Raw genomic sequence first — 19,923 nt, 5'->3', positions numbered from 1 at the left:
GCCCCGTCGCTCCCTCTGCCATCATCGCCGCGCGCCGCCGCCGGGCAGTGACGCGCGGCAGGCTCCGCTGGGCGGCATGGAGGAAGCGGGCGGTGGAGCCCCGGCTCCGGCGCTGGCAGAGCTGCAGGCGGACGGTGAGGCGCAGTACTGGCGGCGGTGGGAGGCCGGGGCCGGGGCGAGCGGGGCGTTGGGCCTCCGTGGTGTCGCGTCGCAGAAAGTTTGTGGGGCGGAGGGGAGCAGGAAGGAGGGCCCCGCTCCGGGGCTGTGCTGCCCGCGCTGCTCACCTCAGGGGAGCTGCCCGGGTGCTGCCCGCTGCTCCTGAGGGGAGATGTGTGCCGGAGAGAGGCACGCAGGTGTCGGTGAGCCTAGCCAGCCCTCTGCACGAAGTAACACACATCTTACTTCGTTAAAAGTCACCACTGGAGCATGGCTTCCTTATGCAGTATAAGTTGACCCCGTTGTAAGATGCAGTACGGTTCCACGAAGTTGTGGGTTTTGCCACGTAGACTCACTTCCATTGCAGTCTGCTCTCAGAACGGTCTCCCGTGTTGTGTTACATGGGGTACGGGATGTGCACTGTTCCAGCTGGAGGAACGGGCGGTCTGAGCACTGCCTGCTGTTGATCCGTCAGTACAACCGGTTTGAAGCATGAAAATAATATCTGAATCTTTTTTCAGAGTGTTATGCTGACTTCTTCAGAGAGGACTTTGATGTGAAAGCTTACACGTCACAGTCGATCCATCAGGCGGTGATAGCCGAGCAGCTCGCGAAGCTTGCCCAAGGTATCAGCCAGCTGGATAAAGAGCTTCATGTACAAGTAAGTGTAAAGCATGCCTGGTGCTGGGGGGTGGTTGATAAAGTGATTAAAAGCTGATTAGTCCAATGATCTTTGCTTTTGACGTTGCTTGGTAACTGAAGGTACAGCCTGAAGTAAAAAGACCAGTGAATGTGATGCTAATTCCACGTAGTCCCCATCAAGGAGCTGTATGCTGTTTTGCTTTCAGTTTCTGCACTTAGTCTCTGTGTGTATGGAGGTTCCATTATCCCTTGTAAGAGTTCCCTGACTCTTTCTAAAGGATTATATGGGCTATCAGGAAAACTTCCTTGTATTTTGGAGTGATGGTTGTGAAAAGACAGTGAATGACTTGTCCTGCGCTCTTCTGTCCTGTGCTGGAGAGTAGCCTGGGCTTTACTTCTTACCTTTAACTGGAAGAACACAACCTGTGCTAATATACCTCCACGCCTTCAAAAGGCATTTAAATTTGGGTAGTCAAAGGCTCAGTGATAAAACCCAGGTGGACACTGCAAATCCCACTGACGTGGCTGTGAGAGAACATGATAAGTTTGTGCTTGGTTTGAAAAATTGCTCCCATTGCAATGGTAAGTTCTTTGGAAGTTAGTTTCTAAATTTCATAAATAAAAATAAAAGCATTAAAAATGTAAAATAAAAACCCCAAAACACCCATTATAATAAAAATATAAAAATACATTATTACTGTGTCATTATTAAGCTTACGCTTACAGCTATTGTTATATATCAGTGTGTGTTGAAACATGATGGATTGTTTTTCTGACATATTAATATATCAACTATACTGCAGTATCTGACTCTCCTGTTGTGAGCTTACCATTTTGTGAATCAAAATGTGTTCTGAAAATGCTTTCATATGCTTTTTCTTGGATCTGTTTAATGAAATGTGATGATGATATTTTGATAACTCTTTCAGGCACACATCTCCGTTCTTATGTCATTGTTTCTATTTTCTCTCTCTCTCTCTCTTTTGTTTTTTAAAGGTAGTTGCAAGACATGAAGACCTGTTGGCTCAAGCAACTGGAATTGAATCCCTAGAAGGTAAGATCCATCTACTGAATGGTCGCTAATTCCCATGAGCAGGGGGGCATTTTTAATTTCTACATGGGAACTTCATTGACTTTGGTTTTTAATGTAGCAGCTATAGATGTTACGACTGAAAAGTTGTAGCAACTTTTTTTTTTTAATATGTCAGCAGATGGAGCTCCTGGGAGAAGATTTGACTGATACTTCCCCGGAGTAACTATTCCATAGGCAAAAAGCTTAATAATCTGTTCTAAGCAACTTTAGCAATCAAGTTTTATTGACCTTTTAATACCTTTTTTTTTTTTTTTTTTTGTAAATAAGCCTAATTTTATTGCAATATCTGTGCACATCAGTACCAAGTTTGTAAATGCTGCGTGAGCAGATTGCGTGGTTTGCAAATCTTAACTGAAGAGGCATTAACACATAATCATAACTACACTGAAACACTGAATTTTTTCTTTCTAGTAAGAAGCTACCAGATTAAATCCATACATTTCTGTCATTCCACTAATTGGGTTCTGGCTTTCAAAATAAATTGCTGACTTGTAAAGACTTCACCTAGAAACTGTGGAATGTGTACAGAAAAGTGATTACAGAATATGGCTCTTCTCGTGGGTGCTCATTAGACCAGCCATTCTCCTTTGTGACACTTATTGGGAACTTCATTTGTGGGGGTTGGTGGGTTTTCTTTTGGTTTTATGCAGAAAGATGTTTCCTTTACAGTATGCTTGTTTGCGTATACCATGGGATTCAAGCATATCTCCTTCCCCATCTACTCCGTAGTAATCAAATAATCCACCTTTCTCCCTTCTTCTGCTTTTACGTTTTGTCATAACCAGAGAGTTTCTGTTTGCTGATCGTTATTGTACCTCCTGAGCCTTTGTGAAGTATTGCATACACTATTCAATTGCTAGCATTTACATGTAGATTTAAAAAAATAGAGAAATGCATATTTAATCTAGCAATGGTAATCCCCAAATATTTTTTTTAAAGAGTTGGAAAATTAAAGCATAGGAAGTGTGAAATCTGTTTATCCTCCAAACAAGGAATCTATCATCTACATGGTGATCATCTCCCGGTCTGTGTTCTGTGGAACTGTGTGTTCAGAAATCATGGTTCTTTCTGAAGGCATTCCTGCCTGAAATTGCTCTAAAGCAAGAGTGAATTACTTCAAAACAGCTATTCAGAATTAAAATATTTCTGTAGGTGAGGTGTAGTAAATAAAGCATTTTACAGCTGATAACCAAAAGTTGAGATAAAATTGAATCTACATAAAAATTCTTGATTGTTTTCCATTGATACAGCGTTATCTTCTTAAGAGGCCCCTTCTCTTCTGAAAGAGAAACATGAGAGGGCTCTAACCCTGACATTTTTTTGACACTTGAGACATCAGTTGAAACTACAGTTCTATGCAAACACCGATCATATTTTAAGTGTATTGCAAAACCTGCTTCTCTCTGCAGTGCTTGGGCTACACGTGATACGATATGGTCACTGTAGAAGAACTGAGTTAATATCCATAAGTAAAAGAAAAGATAAATGTTAATAGGAAGTTTAATTATGAAGTTAGAAATATGTAGCTCAGAGTATTTTCATATGCTTAGTTTTCTTCTTTTAGATCTGTACACTCTGCTAATGGTATACTGATTTGGTATCAATACTCTTTTCTGGTTCTATTTCTAGAAATAGCTCACCAGATATCTTCAATCACCTGCTAGCTCGAGATTCGGTTGTATCTTATGTAGCAGATGCAGAGGGTAGATTATCGTTTTGCCCATCCTAATAATGCCTTTTGGCAAGAGGAATGTTACCTTGCCGTAAAGTGTACAACAGTCATAGATGTAGCAATGTCGTGTTACTTGCTGTCCTCTACTTGAGGGTAGAGTAGAAAATTCAGTCCATCCTGACGTCTTTTCTCGGTCTCTCATATCTTCATCTTTTTATCTGTGAGGATTGCATGCCTGCTATTACTGCTATTATAAGAGGACTCCTGAATCTGTCAGTAAGCCAAGTTAATAATTCTGAACTGTGGAGAAAATGGGAGTAGGCCTATTTGTACAAAATAGACGAAATAGAGTCTCAGTAGCAGTAGTCTTGTTTATGTTCTGTCTTTCTGTATCATATGATAGTTTTGTTCAGTTTGATGAAGACACGCTTGCAAACAAGGCTTTACAAACACGTATAGGATGTTTGAGAGTGCTAACAAGAATAGAAACAAAAATAATTTCATAGGTCCGTGTTTGTGTAACTTAATTAAATTCTCAGCGGGCTGATTCCATATTGTAAAAGTGACTATTACCCTTGACTGCTTTGTTTGCAATTTAGCAAGGAAAGAACAACTGTGTTTGTGGGTTTTCCTTTGTGCTGCTTTTCCAAACTAATCTGGAACAAATAAGATTAGGGTAGCTTGCTCTGTTTGTAATCTAAATTAGATGATCTCACAATGACATACCTTTTGCTGAAGGTGCTTATGGACAGGAAGAAAACCTTGAAGTGGCATTGCTTCCCAGTTCTCCTTGCCCGCTGGTTTCTCTGAACTGCCTAGTTCCTTTGTTAAATAAGTTGTGGTGCTTTTTATATCATGTTCAGGTGTTTGCATCAGGTTATATGCCTTTGAACATCAGTCCTGATCACCATTCTTTTAGAAAACAGCATATTCTAAATATTATTTGAAGCTTAACATATGATGAATTCCAGAACAATGTATCTTCTGCAGGTTTTTGTTCTGTAGTAGGTATTTTTTTGTAGTAGTAGTAGTGGTAGTGGTCAGAGATTGCTTATTACCCTCTCAGTTTATTTCTAAATACTCTGTGTCTCATTCATTTCAATATCTTTGAATGTTTTGTTGTAAAGGGGGATTGTTTTCTTTTAATGCAGCAGTAGTCTGCTGTAGATGTTGTTGATTACAGGAAGAAGTATTCTTCATATCATGAGTGTTACTTGTAAAACTTCCGCTTCATTTTGCAGGTGTCCTCCAAATGATGCAGACCAGGATTGGTGCTCTACAAAGCACTGTTGATAGGTATGCCATTCATTATGTGATTAGAAAGTCTGAATTCTTACTTGTTCTATGGTGCTATTTATTAATACCTCTGTAAATAAATTTCTTATTTCCAGAATTAGAGCCAAAATTGTTGATCCCTACAACAAAATAGTGTCTCGCACGGCTCAACTAGCAAAGCTTCAGGTAAGTTGTATTAGAAATATGTTTTAAAAGTCTTTTTTAAAGTGTTTCATTTCCCAGTCCTCTAGAGCATTAAGAAAAGGTGACTCATCAGACATGAGTAGGATTTCCATACTCAGTAGACTGGAGTTTGCTGTCAGTATTTGTCAGTAAAAATCAATATTCATGTGTCTCCTCATGAGCTACTGATAGGTGCCTCATATTGCACAGTGCAAAGCTGACTTTTGCACTAACTGGTTTACTTTTTGTTCAGATGAGGGAAAGAGTGAAAGGCTATCAGAGTACAGGTTAATTACATTTTCATTTCTGTCTGGGTATGTTTAATGTTTAATATTATGATGTTCTGTAGGAGGCACTCTTTTCCTCTACGTGAGTGAATTCTTATAAGTAGCTGTGGTACAACTTACAGAGCCAGTTGGAGTTCTAGTGTATAAGCCCAGGTACACAGCTATTCCTATCTTTTAAATGGAGTCTACAGAGATTGTAGTTCCTGTTAAAGGAGAACAGTGGGGGAGAGCTTTTTCCCAGCAATGGTGAGATAAGTGTTGAACAGTTCTATTTTTAACTTTATTGCAGTTGAAAACTATCCCATAGATCCCGCAGATGTAGCTGCGTTCTATTCAGTTTATTTATTCAAAAGCAACACAACTCCAGATCAGGAAAGGTTTAAAGAATTACTGTTTGAACTGTTTCTCTTTAAAAAAAAATATTCTAAGTTGCAAAACTAAGAACTTATCTTTTGGTAGCTGAAATTTGAACTGTGGATATCTGCTCAAGTAGGTTGCCATTAGCTTGTAGAGCACAAGCAGATGAAGCTGCAAACAGCTGTACGCAGTTTCCAGTCTGGGAATGGTGGAGCAAGTAGGCATGCTGGGCTCTCAGCTGAAGGTCTGATATTTTCTATCTGATTTTCAGTAGTAGTGAAGTTTAGCAGGAAGTTCTTACCAGTCTGTTCAGCCAGGTTGTTCAGCTGTTGCTCCCGTGCTTCCCAGCTGTAGCTGTCACTGTTTTTGCCACTGGGCAAAATTTCCATGACTTTCATGTGCCGGGGTAGGTTCAGATTTTATTTTTTTCTTCTCTGGTGTACGTTGCAGCTGTGGGGAGAACTGTGGGAATCTGGAGTTAAAGGTGATGATTGTTTCTTCTCTGACCTTATGTAAGGTCAAACTGCAGAAGTCCCTGAAGTTAGTAGGTGTTTCTTGGGTTCGCTTTGCTTCCTCCGGTGTAGCAGGGGTATGGTCTTGCATAGATTTTTTTGTGGTGTAAAAGCAGCATGTACCCAGGGGCTGGGGTTGTTGCTCAACCTATGCCAGGGCAGTCGTAATATCTGGCTCTTCTGGGCTGTGAGTCTTCTTATTCCAAATGCCAGTCCAAAAAAAAAAAAAAAAAAAGAAAAAAGAAAAAAAGGAAAAAAAAAAAAGAGATGCAGGGTAAAGGGAGCCTGCTGGACTGCCCGTCCTCATGTCCTGAGCTGCTTACTTAGCTGTGCACAGAAAGAGGAAGGATTGCTCCAGCATTGCTGCCAGTGACAGTTCTCACCATGAGGGCTGCTGTCCTCTCCTGTGTTGGCAGATGCACAGCGAGTGCATTATGATGCTGTTGTATCTGTTTACCTGGCAGCCTTGTTTGTTCAGGAAGGAAGGGCATCAGCGCAGCAAACACTTTGCTTCCTGGCTGTGGCAGGGCTTATGAAATGACATTGCTTACTTCTGTACCAAATGCAAGACTTGTAGCACGGACAGTCAAACTTGCTAATTTTATCAGCTGATGTGCAGTCAGTAGAATAAGTTAAAAAAAAAAAATAAAAATAAATGACTGATAAAAGACAGTGCTGTCAAAGTAAGTAGGGTTGCTAGTTATCCTTTGCTGATTTGTGTGGTGTTTAAGGGCTTCTTGTATTCATGATTGTATTGCTTTAGTGCTTATTCTTTGATTGCTATGGGACTGCTCACAAACTAAAGGAGTATTTGGCTTGCATAAAGCTGGATTTCACCATCCTTAATTGTTTTTAATATAGTCTTGCTTTTTCATGAACATTTTCTCTGTAAATTCATTGTCAAACTACAAATCTAGTTCTGAATTCTAAATCTCTGTTGTATAGTTGTGTATATTATGTCTTGCTTTGTTCTTATGGCTGCATGGCATCCCAGGGGAGCAGCAAACTCACAGAGCTTACTTACTGCTTTAAATCATCCTATCCTCTTCTGAGCACATTCATAGTCTTTCCATGCCATATCACAAGCTAAATGGGATTAGTTAACAGCTGAAATATGTAGACAGAGAATTTGTCCTTCAGAGGGTTATTTTCTGTGCATTTCTGTCTAACCAACAGCTTCTCTATGTCCTCTTAATTTTGGATATCATGTTTAGAAATCTCTACAATATCTGATTTTCTTTAAAGTTTTTTATTTTAAAAAAAACCCTCAAAATAGAAAAAATATTTCTACAATAGAAAACTAATCTCTCTTTGAAGTGTTCACTAGTAGCAGAATTCATGCTGGTACTACAGTACATAATTGTCCATGTAGTCTTAAGATGGTGTACTGTCCCATCTTTCTTTGGGCTTGCATTACATATGCATTCACTTGTGTTATGGTCTGGCAGATACGTGCAATTGCACATAGGAGCTATGCACTGGCAGTTTCAAGTAGTCTTTCTAATTGCCTCAATAATTTCCTAAAATTAACTTAAGATTAAAAGAGGCTTTTTGTTTGAATTGCAGCAATAATGTCTTTGTTATTGCTGATCTAAATTTCAGCAGATAGCTAACGTGTCATCTCCAGAAAAATCGGGTTTGATTCTTAAATGAGCCACTGGAAGGCACTGGGACTGACTCAGGCTGCTCCCTGCTTTTCTGAATTAAGTTTTGCTTTAACTGTGGATTTCCATCGTGTTTGGATAAGAGCATTTCCTTTAGCAAAGCATGCTGTATTGACTCCAGGAATGATTGTTTCCTGAGTTAATTCAGGCTTCTGTGGTGCAGGTGATCGGGGGTTGATGATCGAGCATTCATGAACGGCTCTGCTAGTAGATTCTGTTAAATTTCCCATTTTCAGTTCTCATATCCTGCATACTTTTACAGTATTTGAGAGTTTTCTTAAGTTGAACAATTCACAAAAATGCCAATACCGATGTGAAACATGTTTGCCAAGGGCACACTGTGGCCATTAGCGATGGCTGTGAAGTTAAGGGTGCGTCCTCAGTGTCTTTGGAAGACATCTTTTTTTTTATTTTCTTTTTTGCTCTTGAATCTGAATGCAACATTTCCTATCCCTAATTCAGCTTGATAGTCCTTTTAAAATACCATTTTCTGGATTAGGAGGTAACAAACAACAATGAAATAAAAAAGAAATTTTCTTTGGCATGTGGAGTACGAGATACTCAGAAGATAACTGAAGTCCTAGGAAGGAAGTTAGCCAGAGATACGCAGTTGGATGAGAGAATTAAATCTGAAGGCAAAGTAGTAGTACTGTGCACTCTTACTTGATGAGGCACAGTGAACTGTATAAAGAGCTATTTTTGATTTATCTCGCAGAAGTTTTGTTCAGAACTATGGAAGTGATATGTGGATCAAAACCTTTTCTGATTAAAGGAATGTATTAATTAAAACTGATACATTAATCTCTCCAAAGCAGGATAAGCCCCACTTGGTTCTCACTAATGATAATAGAAATCATGCGGCTAAGTCATCCTGGAAGGCTTAGGGAACTTGTGCTTAGTGATACGGGGCACTTTGCCAGCAGCAGGGAGAGTCAATGTGCTTTCAGTGATTCGTTTCACTGGGGCTTTGTAATATTCTTTGTTGTGCCTAGATATGGAGTAGAAATTAAACATTAAATTTTAGACTCAGAACATTTAAGATGGAACTGTTCACTGGAACAGGTTGCCCAAGGAGGTTGTGGATGCCCCATCCCTGGAGGCATTCAAGGCCAGGCTGGATGTGGCTCTGGGCAGCCTGATCTGGTGGTTGGCGACCCTGCACATAGGAGGGGGATTGAAACTTGATGATCATTGTGGTCCTTTTCAACCCAGGCCATTCTATGATATGATTCTATGAAAAATTTGTGTATTTCCATTGATTTGTGCTGGCAAACAGCAGAGCTTGGCGAGTTGTGCAATCTACTAAGTGTTGGTTGAAGGGACTTACTTATGTATATTTTCATATGTGTACTTAACAATTGTTTTCAAGACTTGAGTTTGAAAGGGCTTAAACGCTATTAGATTCTAAATATATTTGTGTATATTGTAAGTAATTTTTGATTTTGTTTTTCTGTCTATAAGACAAGGCCTTTCAAGAGGCTTCCTCTTCAGTAAGGGGAAAATACCTCATAGCAACTGTGTCTTATCCCAGATCGCTTATTTACCACTTGTTAGTCTGGTTACAGATGCTGGAGACATATTTTAAAGTAATGTTGTTCCCCTGTAGCATGCATCTCCTAACATGACTGACCCAGTCCAGATAAGCTCCATTCTTTCTGCTCATTCTACAGCCTCTCTCATTACTGGTCTCTTTCAGTGAAGACCTGCGTGCATCTTTAGGACTTCTCTTACGGTGGAGTTCTGAAGGAGTCTTTCCCTGGGAAAGACGTGCACTGAAGCTCTCTAGGCTTTGATGCCAGCACATTTAGTTGCCTCTGGGGCATGTCAGGCAGTCGTGAAGCTTCTGTTTGCTATGCTTAAATGACATAGTAGTTCAAATAGTTGACGTACCTGAGTTGTGTAGCCTAGAAGCAGCTTGGGGATCTGTCCTATATAGCAGCTTGTTATCACTTCATACCCACTGTCATCAGAACCCTCTTTCATTGTAAAGCTTAAAACACTTATCACTGGTTGTCTGCCTCCATTAATTTACTGTGTAGAACAAGAAAGCCTGTTTGAAGGTCTTAGTTGAGTGAAAGATGGTGAAACTCATATGTTTGATTCAGATGTCAGCAATACCTTTGCAGTGAATTGGTGCTAATGAAAATACAATGCAGATATGTTTCCTGAAAATTGGTGTATGCATCCATCTTAATTTTTAGCCAAGAATGGGGTATGCTTTGCAAACCTATCAAATAATACGAAGTGACAGATTGATAAATGTAGGTGAATGGCACTATGAAACTTTTGATGAAAATGGATTTTTGTATCTATTCCTACCATAAGAGTGGATATCTGTAAAGCAACACTTTAAGCCTTTAAGTTTTTATTGTTCTCTGCTATTTTACTTACTTTGGATCAATACTTAATTGGCAGAGCCAACTTCTTAATTTTACTAAAGTTTAGACATAGAGAACTACTGAGGGCTGCATAATGCAGAATGAAGCTCACTTCTGCTTGGAAATAGAACATGTCACTTTCATAGGGCTCTGAGTTTGTCTCTTTTTCTTACTTTCTTTTATTTTTTTGAGGGGGAGGGAGGTGCTGGTAATGGCAGCATAATCTTAGCCCAGCTTTTGATGTTATCTGCCTGTATTGCATTAGGTAATGAAAAAAGGTACTTAAGAACAGGCTCTTCGGTGTTCTGAAGTTCCTTGTTTTTATTCAAATTCATGTTTCCTTTGGTTAAAATGTTTCCATATTAGAAGCCTAAAATTATGAGATCAGAGCGTGCTGATAATATCCCCTAATGCTGTGATTTCTCCACAGGCTGCCTGTGACTTGCTGCGGAGGATAATACGCATCTTGCATCTCAGTAAGAGACTTCAAGGACAACTACAAGGAGGAAGCAGGGAGATAACAAAAGCTGCCCAGAGTCTCAATGAACTTGGTGAGTCCTTCTTGCTTTTAGAGGCATTTTTAGCTTGCACTCATATGACTCACGCCAGTGTTTGACTTTGCAAGAAAATGAAGAAACTCCTCTAACTTGTGAGTGTGGTTCTCACTGTCTGCCTCTTGGTTTGAGTTGGGAAATGATACGAACAGAACTCAGTTCTGATTTCAGTACTTTTGTTCAGGATCTCTGTTTTTTTTTTTCTCATGACTTCTCCAGATAGAATTATTTAATAACATGAAAATTCTGCTACCAAAATTTACTCTTTTTGGCAATGGTTTTTATAGATAAGTTAATTTCTCACTAGTTTATGCTTGCATAAAGTACCTTCAGAGATGGTGGGTTTTATGTTTAGCTGTAGGAAGACACTGCAGTATAATAAGGCATGGTTTGAATTACAGTTTGTGTCTTGAAAGAAAATGATTGTCCTTTGTCCTTTATGAAAGCCATATGTGATATGATACACAGATACCTAGGCTAACTCAGATATTGGAAGCATTCTGCTCCAGAAGTGACTAATTTACTCTCTATTTTACTAGCTTGTAGAAAGAGTGGTAGAATACTTCTCATGATGCTCGCATTATGTTGCTAGGCTGCCTTTTGTTCTTCAGCTAGCTTGGGTGCTTCCACACTGTGCTGCAGGACACAGGAAAGAAATTCCCAGTAGCCTTTGAGATCACCATTGTGTATGATTGCTTGCCAGTTGTTTCTCCTTCGGGTTAATAATATTCACATTTCAACTTCCAAAAATAGGTTGTGGGAGGGCTGAACTACTGAACACTCAGAATCATTCTGAGGTTTATTGTGCGTATTTGTCACTGCTACTCTTTTTATTCTGTGTAATCAGAAAATTATTAGACAATGATTTAGTATTGTAATTAGCAGATGTTATGTTGCAAATGGAAAGTTTAAATATTTATTTAGTGTATCAGTTTGGCTGAAGCACTAGAGCACTGAATGTAGTATTTTAAGCTGTTATTTTTTTTAACGTGTCTTGCATTTTTGGTACCCATCATAAGGATATATAAAGAAATACCGGTTTTTAGCTGCCTGAATTGCAGGTCCTCTGGTGTTAATCTGAATGCTAGATTCTATTTAAATACCGAGTATGATTTAACATTGAGATCTGAAATGTTTATGCTGCTTTTTGAATCTCGTGTAGTTTTTAGAATTACTTTAGAAGAAAGGAAAGCTTCCACTTCTTTTGTTGATGCGCCACAGTTTTCTGAGTTTCTTGTTTTCAAATACTTGGTCTTTTTCTGAAGCTTGGGGAAGTCTGAGTAATTGTTATTAAAGATAAAGGGAAATGTGTCCCCTTAGGAAGCACTTTAGAGTTTTATCCTACAATGTATGGCAGGAACCAGGGCTTGTGGCCCTTAATTTAATTCTGGATGGTTTATGGCTAGGTGAAACCCCTTATCTTTTGTTTTCCTCTCTTCTTGGTATTTCAATCTCCTTACCTCTTTATTTGCATCCCTCCGTCACCTTTTTGCTCTCTGCTTGTTTGTTACTCTCTGCCACCTATCTTGGCTGCTCTGGGTTTTTCCTGCCTCCCAGAGCCTGGATGCATGGAACACTCCCATTCAGAGAAGCCAATGCAGCTTCCTGTCCTTTTTGGTGGAGGTTCTTAGGAGTGGGGTGGCTCTGCTCACAGGGAGGAAAGTGTGCAGTGCCAGAGTAAGTACTGTTCACGATGCTACAGTGGGAGTGTGATGTGTTGTAGAGTAATGTGAGGTAATGCTCTGTGGCATTGGGAGAGTGGGAAGTGCAGGGAACAGGCACCAGGCACCCATTGTAAGGGTGTGAGATACAAAAGCTTTGAGCGGTCTTAGGGAGTACTGCAATATCTGATGATAGTAAGCAGGTGGTAGAAATGGGCACTGTGAAAGCCTGGTCTTGGTTAGGGAGCTCTGTATCAAGGAGGCTTGCTTTTGAGCTGGGGATCAATGCCAACATTAACATGCGTTAATGTTCACATCTGTGTTTTCAGCCAAACATTTCTGAATATCCCTTTTTGTCACTATTGAGGGAAATGTTCTTCCCATTGTTTTTTACGTTTCTGTTGTACTTGTGGTGCAAATACAATTTCTGCTTGGTGAGCTCAGCAGCACCATGATTTTACAATGAAAGCTTTGCATTTTCTGTAGTCTGATAAACCATTTGCTTATATATTATTCTCTGTGGGTTCTCAGCAGAACTGGACATTTATCTTTACATACTGATACACTCTGTATACGTATGAGGGGAAGGTGAACCTGTATGTATATCCATTTAGGTATATGCATATGACATGTATTTCCTCCACAAATCTCTGTTAGCTTGTTAGCTCACTTAGAGTTTATACGTAGCCGTGTCTTGAAGTTTACTTTGCAGTAATGGAAAAATTGTGATGAAAATATACAGTTATAGAATCGGATTGCAGTAGGAGCTAATAAGAGGAACTGCAGGAAACTCTAGCTTTTACTGAGAAAGCTTTTTTCTTGCTGAGTACTTGAAGTTGCTAGCAGCCTGCCAAACAGTAGGTGATGTGAGGAACTTCACTCTGGAAACTTGTGGTAATATTTTCACCAAGGTCTCTACTTAAAGCTAAAGCAGACCTGAAGTTCCTCCATGTTAGACTTTTGCTTTGCTTGCAATTAACTTTCCACTTTGACACAGTAAGAAGAAAAACTGAGTTCTGTATGTAATTTTTAGAGATTAAATGGTTTGCTTCTGAAATACCTATATATAAACTTTCTTCTGCAGCTCGTCTACCTCCTAACATGCTTCTTTGGGTTCTCTGTCAAATCAGAAACAGAGCTCTGACAGTTCAATGAACAAACTATTAGCTGGTTCTCTGGTTCATTCTTCATATTATACAAGCATTTGTATATCTGACTGTACAAATTCATTTGTATATCTGAAGCAGCATTTGGATAGGTAGAGCCAGAGGCATATTCAGATGTCACTCAGTGGCTAATGTCGTGGTATATATGCCGTGACTATGCTTGTTTGTGATACATTAATACGGGTATTTTATAAAGTGAAAAGAAAAATGTTTCTTGAATAGCACGATGTGAAGAGAAAATGGTACACTTCATATAGTTCTCTTTCACAAAAGAAATTCTGTAGGTATTAAAACATCTGCTTTTTTTATCTGCATGTGCAGAAATCACTGTCTAACAGTTGTCAGACACTGATCAATTGAAGGTTAAAAAATCTGTAGTTGGCAGTGAACGGCTGCCTTGACTGTGGACGGGTTGTTAATTCCATCTCTGATTTACAGAGCTGGACAATAAAGGATTTATATGTTCTGTTTGCTAAATAATTGTGACTGATGTCATCGTTATTCATACAAATGCCTAGGCTTCTTCTAATTATAATAAACTCCTAGTGTGTATATATAATTGCATTATAACTTGGTTTACAGCAAGTGAATTTATTTGCTTGAATGACCTTGTGAGCATGTAAGTCTTGGAGACAGACTCTCACAGCAACCATTATTTTGCACTTTTCTAAACTCAGCTTTAGTCTGTGGCTAAGCTGTGCAGCTGTAAAACAAAGGGGAAGGGATCTTCTGATATATTTTCTGGAGTGTCTGCGATATAGAAGGGGCTCCAGGACAATACTTCCATATATCTTTGAAGATGAGAGAAGGTAGGACACTGTCCTCAATTTAAAGATAAATAAGGGTACAGAGAAGGCAAAATATTACCAGATATGAATGTCTAGCTAAAATTGAGAAATCACTAGATCCATAACGTGATCTGTTTAAGAGTCTAGCAAGGCTTGGTGCTTAGTCTTAGTAACAACAGAAGACTTGATGAAAATGCAAAGAAATAGAGCCTAATTTTTTTTTTAAGGAAGTGTAGGCTGGATAGAGAAGATTGAAATAGATGCATGTAACAGTTTGAAATGAGTCATGTGGCTATGTCTGGAGAGCTTTTTTGTAGCTGGCATACTGTGGGTAATGGTACCTGTCTTCTGAAGTGCATCCCAGAACCAGTGACATCCACAGAAATGTGACAACGATTCAGCTGTGAAGGTTAGAAAGAAATGCCAAAGGTAAATAAGATGTGTCATGGTACTACTTAAACTAGAAAAAGACTGGATATGGCTGATATGTCTTAATATATTTACTGATGACATAGACGGGAGGATTGAGTGTACCCTCAGTGACTTTGCAGATCACACCAAGTTGGGAGGTAGTGTTGATCTGCCTGAGGGTAGGGAGGCCCTACAGAGGGATCTGGACAGGCTGGATTGCTGGGCTGAGGCCAATGGGATGAGGTTCAACAAGACCAAATGCCGGGTCCTGCACTTTGGCCACAACAATCCCAGGCAACGCTACAGGCTTGGGGCAGAGTGGCTGAAGGACTGTGTGGAGGAAATGGATCTGGGGGTGTTTGTCAACTCTCAGCTAAACATGAGCCAGCAGTGTGCCCAGGTGGCCAAGAAGGCCAATGGCATCCTGGTTTGTGTCTGAAATGGTGTAGCAAACAGGGTCAGGAAGGTGATCATCCCCCTGTACTCAGCACTGGTGAGTCCGTTAACTATTGTGTGATAACAAATAAACTATTTGTGGGAGTCTAGAGTATAAAACTGCCGTTAAATAGTAGGCTATGTGAATCCCATTTAACCAGCAGCATTTTCTTCCTTGGCAGTATAACAGGTCTTTGAATTAGAGAAATCAATGACTGTCACGTAGTTTGATTTAAATACGCCATGGTAGCAAGATCAGCAATACAATACAGATGAAAATGTTGTACAGTGGAAGCAAATGTTCTGAGGAAACTCTTCCCCAAAAGTCATTATCTGTTGCTCACTGTTGCACAAGCGACCATCTATCAAGTGGGGTTCTGTTGAAATGTGTTCTGCGACTGGATAGTGTTTTCATTAATGATTTGAGTGATGTAATATGGTATATCCTTATTCAATTTACAAGTACTAATCAAGCAGAGAAGAATGGAAGGTATGGTGGGAAACAGAATTAGAATGAAGAATATTGTTAGCAAATTGGAGATATGCCTTAGCTGAACTGCTTTCATTTCTCTTCCAGACAAGTGCAAAGTCCTCGCAATAAATACTTGTAATTAGTGGCAGAAATACAAGAAAGGACTGTGTAGGTAGTAGTTCTGTAGAGACCTGTGCTTAGATGGAAGCTTGAGAGTTCTTCACAAATTGAGTGCAAGCCACTTGTTCATTTGTTTTGTAACAGCGTGACGTTACTGGCAATGAAATTCATACATACTGATTTTTTGAAAGAAAGGTGTTGTGTACAAGACACTTGAAGAAGATCTTCTTTTCATGCTTCAGCTGGAGAATCAAGCCCCTTTTGTGGCGCCTCATTCAAGGAAGATGTAGGTTAATTGGAGAAGACACAAAGTACTACAGTAATGAAGGCTGAAGGTCTTGCAGATGGGCAGTGGGCAGAAGAACTGAAAGTGTACGGCTCTTTGGTTTGGAGAAGAGGGGTCTGGGAGGCACGGTTACATTCTTCAGATGTGAAGGGAGTAAACATCCCCTGTGAAGAAAACAGTATGTAATGGGCCTAAAATGAAGCAAAAACCGTTTTTGTCTAAAATGCTAGAATGCATTTCTGCCTGTAATGATAATTTCAGGGCAGCTGTGAAATTGGTATTTGGAGTTTTTAAAAGCAATTTGGACAGGCATTTATCTGGAAGCCTTTAGACAGAGGTGCTTCTGCCTTGAAGCCAGAAGAAGCTGACATGCTACTGTCTCAGGGATGCTCATCCCTCCTCCACCAGCTTTGTTAATAGAAAATGTATTATAGGGTAGTTTTGGTTTTGTTTAGTTGAACTGTTTGTTGTTAGTTTGCCTTCCACAAGTTGGTTTGTTGGGCACTGCTCAGTTACCTCCTGGAATCTGAGGCCGAGTTCAATTGGAAAATGGATGCCGTCACTTCAGTTCAGCCTCTCCTCATCAGTCATTCAGATGAAATAGCAGATTAATCTCAAAGACCTGCAGCTCACCCCTCTGGCGCAATTACTTCTGTCCTGGTTATTCACTGTGTAACTGGCATTCCAGTGAACTTCACACAGCTCATCCTGTCACTGGAATGCTGCAAGAATTGACCTGTTATGTCAGAATTCTCTAGGAGAGTGCAGTGAGCATCAGAGGGAAGGTGGCACTGATTGTGTGAAAGTGAATGTCGTATATTTAATTTTTTTTCCCTTGCCAGGACAGAAGGCAGGCTGTCTGTTTCTCAGACGCTCAACTGTTCTTAAGAAAGACCTTAACTTTTAGGTTTTTAATATTTGAGAATGATGATTAATATGGTTTAGTGTTTATCAAAGTACTAAGTACAACTAGTCAGCGTTCAGGAAACCACAGCTCTAATTTATTGAAAACTTAAATAACTTTTTAGTAGGAAGTGCTCATACTCGTTTGTTTTATACCAATTACCTCATCCATATCTATTGCAAATCGTAATTAACTTTGCATATTGCTTCCACTGTGTGCTTTATTAATTGAATATTGAAACTGTAAATAATCTCACTAGAGTGTGCAGGAGACTCATTCTGAAGTGACTGCAGATTGACTGACTGGATATTTGTCCTTTGGGTTAAATACCGTTGTACAAAAATAATTTGTTTTGACTGCTACAGTTCTTGAAGTTACATTCAGTATGCGTATACATCTGTACACAAGTATTATTGAACTTGCAGTTATGAGCTATCTGCATGCCTGCCAACAGATGCTGTATTTCACTGCCTTCTTTTCAGATATATTCAGGCATGAACTTTTTTCTCCCTGTTGCGAACAAACATTTAGAGCTGTGCGGCTTCAGAGCCAGATCTTGTGTTGAACCAAGCTATGATGAAAGTGAGAAAGGACTCAATTACTGCCACACCACTGAGCTCTTTCATTGCGGTACACAGAACAGGCAGATTTGTTGATAATAATATTACTGTGCACAGTTTCTCGTAGGAACCAACACATCAATCTGGAGGGAAAAGTTGCTTTCATGGCACTTTTTCTTACAGATTTAGATGCATTGTAATTTACTGTCTTGTGTAAGGCCTAGTGTCCTCTAAATAGTATAGCATTTGTCTGTGAAGCACAAGACACTTTTCTATAGGGGTAACTGAACTGATTTGATTAATAGAAATTACACAGCCATGCTAGCATGATGCTTTGCCTGGGGTAATTAGTCCTGCTGAGAATGACTGAACTGTATCACTGACTCAGAGTCATCTGCATTATTTTGAATACTACTGCTTTAGGTGGTACATCTGCATCCACAGTAAGTGCAAGACTCATAGTAAAACATCATTTTCTTCTGTCCCTGGTGATGTTAGCAGTAACACTGCCAGACCTTTGCTGAAATTGATTGAGCTCAAATCTACCGTGCCTTGCTGTAGTTCTGTGTAAGCTCCATGTCCTCCAGTTGCATATCGGCCCCACTTTTTAATCATATCTTATCCATGAGGGTTTTTTGTTGTTTTTTTCTTCCTTTGTTCTTTTTTTTTTTTTTTTTGCGCGAGGCTTTGTTACCACAAGATGGATGATTTTGCAAGAAGTGCCTGTATAAAGCCTTATTTGTAGTATTCCAGATCAAAAAGTCATCTGGTGGGAAGGTCAAGGTGAGATAAAAGTAATAAAAAAGGCTCAATATTTGTAGCTTTAAAAAACAGCCTTCAACTGTTTGGAAACTGAATACTCACTTTTGGCAAAAGGAAACTTTTATAGAAAATTGGACTTAATAAAGAATTTTAAAAATAATGGATTTCATCACAAACATGAGTACAAAGAGCCAGTGTCACATGTGCAGATACGTATGGAATACACTGTCTGAACTGCTTTTCTTCAGCATCTCTGGTGAAAAATAAAACAAAATGATGGCCTGTTACTTTAGTTACATTGTGATTAACTGTGTATGGTTAATAGTGCATCTAATCACTGGTTAGTTATATACTAGATACTGAATATGTAGTCTAAGAATATATATTGTATATGTGTATACACTATATGACATGCAAGTGTTCTACACATATGTGATAATGCTTAGACTATATCCATAGTATATAGTATATAATTGCTCTGTGGATGTGTGTACATTGCACATATATGCAATAGATACTGTGTTTCTTATGGATACTTGTCATGTTCTCACGGTCAGATATTGAAAAGTAATTATTTTTTAATGTGATAATGTTGATAGAAGCACTCAATTTACAGTCAGAGATCGCGGGCAATTGAAGTTGCTATTTTATACATTGAGAAGGAAAAAAGAGAAAAGCAAACCTGTCTTGCCTCAATTTGCTGTGATTCTGATATTATGAAGTGATCTATCCTTCCACAGAAAGGAGTGCCATGAATAGCTGTGGATAGAGAGTGTTAACAAAGCATCCTCTTGTTTTCTAAGAAGATCTTATTTTCTTAGTATTGTTCTTGGCTTCACGTTTGCCAAAGTCAATACCTGATTTATTGTAAATTAAAGGAAGATCAACTCACGCTTCTGCTGAATCACATTTCGTGAGCTGCATTGTACAACCAGATATTGTGTAATGAATGTAGAAGGCAGTACTTGTTCTCTTCTGTAGTTGTTATACCACTTATTTATCCCCTTCTCTGTTTCAATTACGGATGTAACTACCTTGTTCTGTGACATCTTATTTTATGCCATCTTTACCTTTTGTGCAGAATTAAGGAGCTTCAGTGGATATTTATCTTACTTCTTCTTGTTAGCTCTTGAAGGAAGAAAAATCTTGCTGGTATGAAACCATGTTTCATGCTAACTAATCACTAATGTGACCTTTTTGCTTTAAGACTTTGAATTAATACACATCTAACAAAATGACATGGAAAACAGTATGATGTTTGATTAATAAGAGGCTAGTAGCATCTTTATCCTCTTTGAACAAGGAAGACAAAATGTGCAGCTTTTACCATCCATTTGTGTTTTGCTGTGGTTACGATTCCTAGCTTGGAAACCTTATTAGGCAAATCATTTTATCGGAACAGTTGCTGTGTTTTACTTAATCTCTGGTGTGCGTTCTCTTTTCTCATCATTTTCAAGAGAAGCCACTAAATAATTGCAGTCATGAGAGAAAAGATGAAGTCTGAACTGATAACAGAAAATTCCATTGGAATTCTATTTTTCAGCACATGCCTTAAAGCAGAACTTGAATTTATACTTCACGGAGT

The 19,923-nt window shown here is 39.2% G+C and overlaps 1 protein-coding gene across 1 annotated transcript in view; it reads left to right on the top strand.

Annotated features, from left to right (window-relative positions):
- Nucleotides 1-49: 49 nt before the first annotated feature.
- Nucleotides 50-19,923, top strand: part of COG5 (component of oligomeric golgi complex 5) — a 184,111-nt gene continuing 164,237 nt past the window's right edge. The window contains exons 1-6 of the mRNA NM_001199445.6: nucleotides 50-134; nucleotides 678-817; nucleotides 1,795-1,852; nucleotides 4,805-4,859; nucleotides 4,955-5,024; nucleotides 10,650-10,770. Coding sequence (NP_001186374.1) covers nucleotides 77-134; nucleotides 678-817; nucleotides 1,795-1,852; nucleotides 4,805-4,859; nucleotides 4,955-5,024; nucleotides 10,650-10,770 — 502 coding nt within the window. The 5' untranslated portion in view covers nucleotides 50-76. The remainder of the gene's footprint in view (nucleotides 135-677; nucleotides 818-1,794; nucleotides 1,853-4,804; nucleotides 4,860-4,954; nucleotides 5,025-10,649; nucleotides 10,771-19,923) is intronic.

This window comes from Gallus gallus, chromosome 1, assembly GCF_016699485.2.
Source record: "Gallus gallus isolate bGalGal1 chromosome 1, bGalGal1.mat.broiler.GRCg7b, whole genome shotgun sequence".
NCBI classification, from domain to species: domain Eukaryota; kingdom Metazoa; phylum Chordata; class Aves; order Galliformes; family Phasianidae; genus Gallus; species Gallus gallus.
The sequence above is the reverse complement of the archived record's forward strand: the minus strand, read 5'-3'. Positions and strand labels throughout refer to the sequence as shown.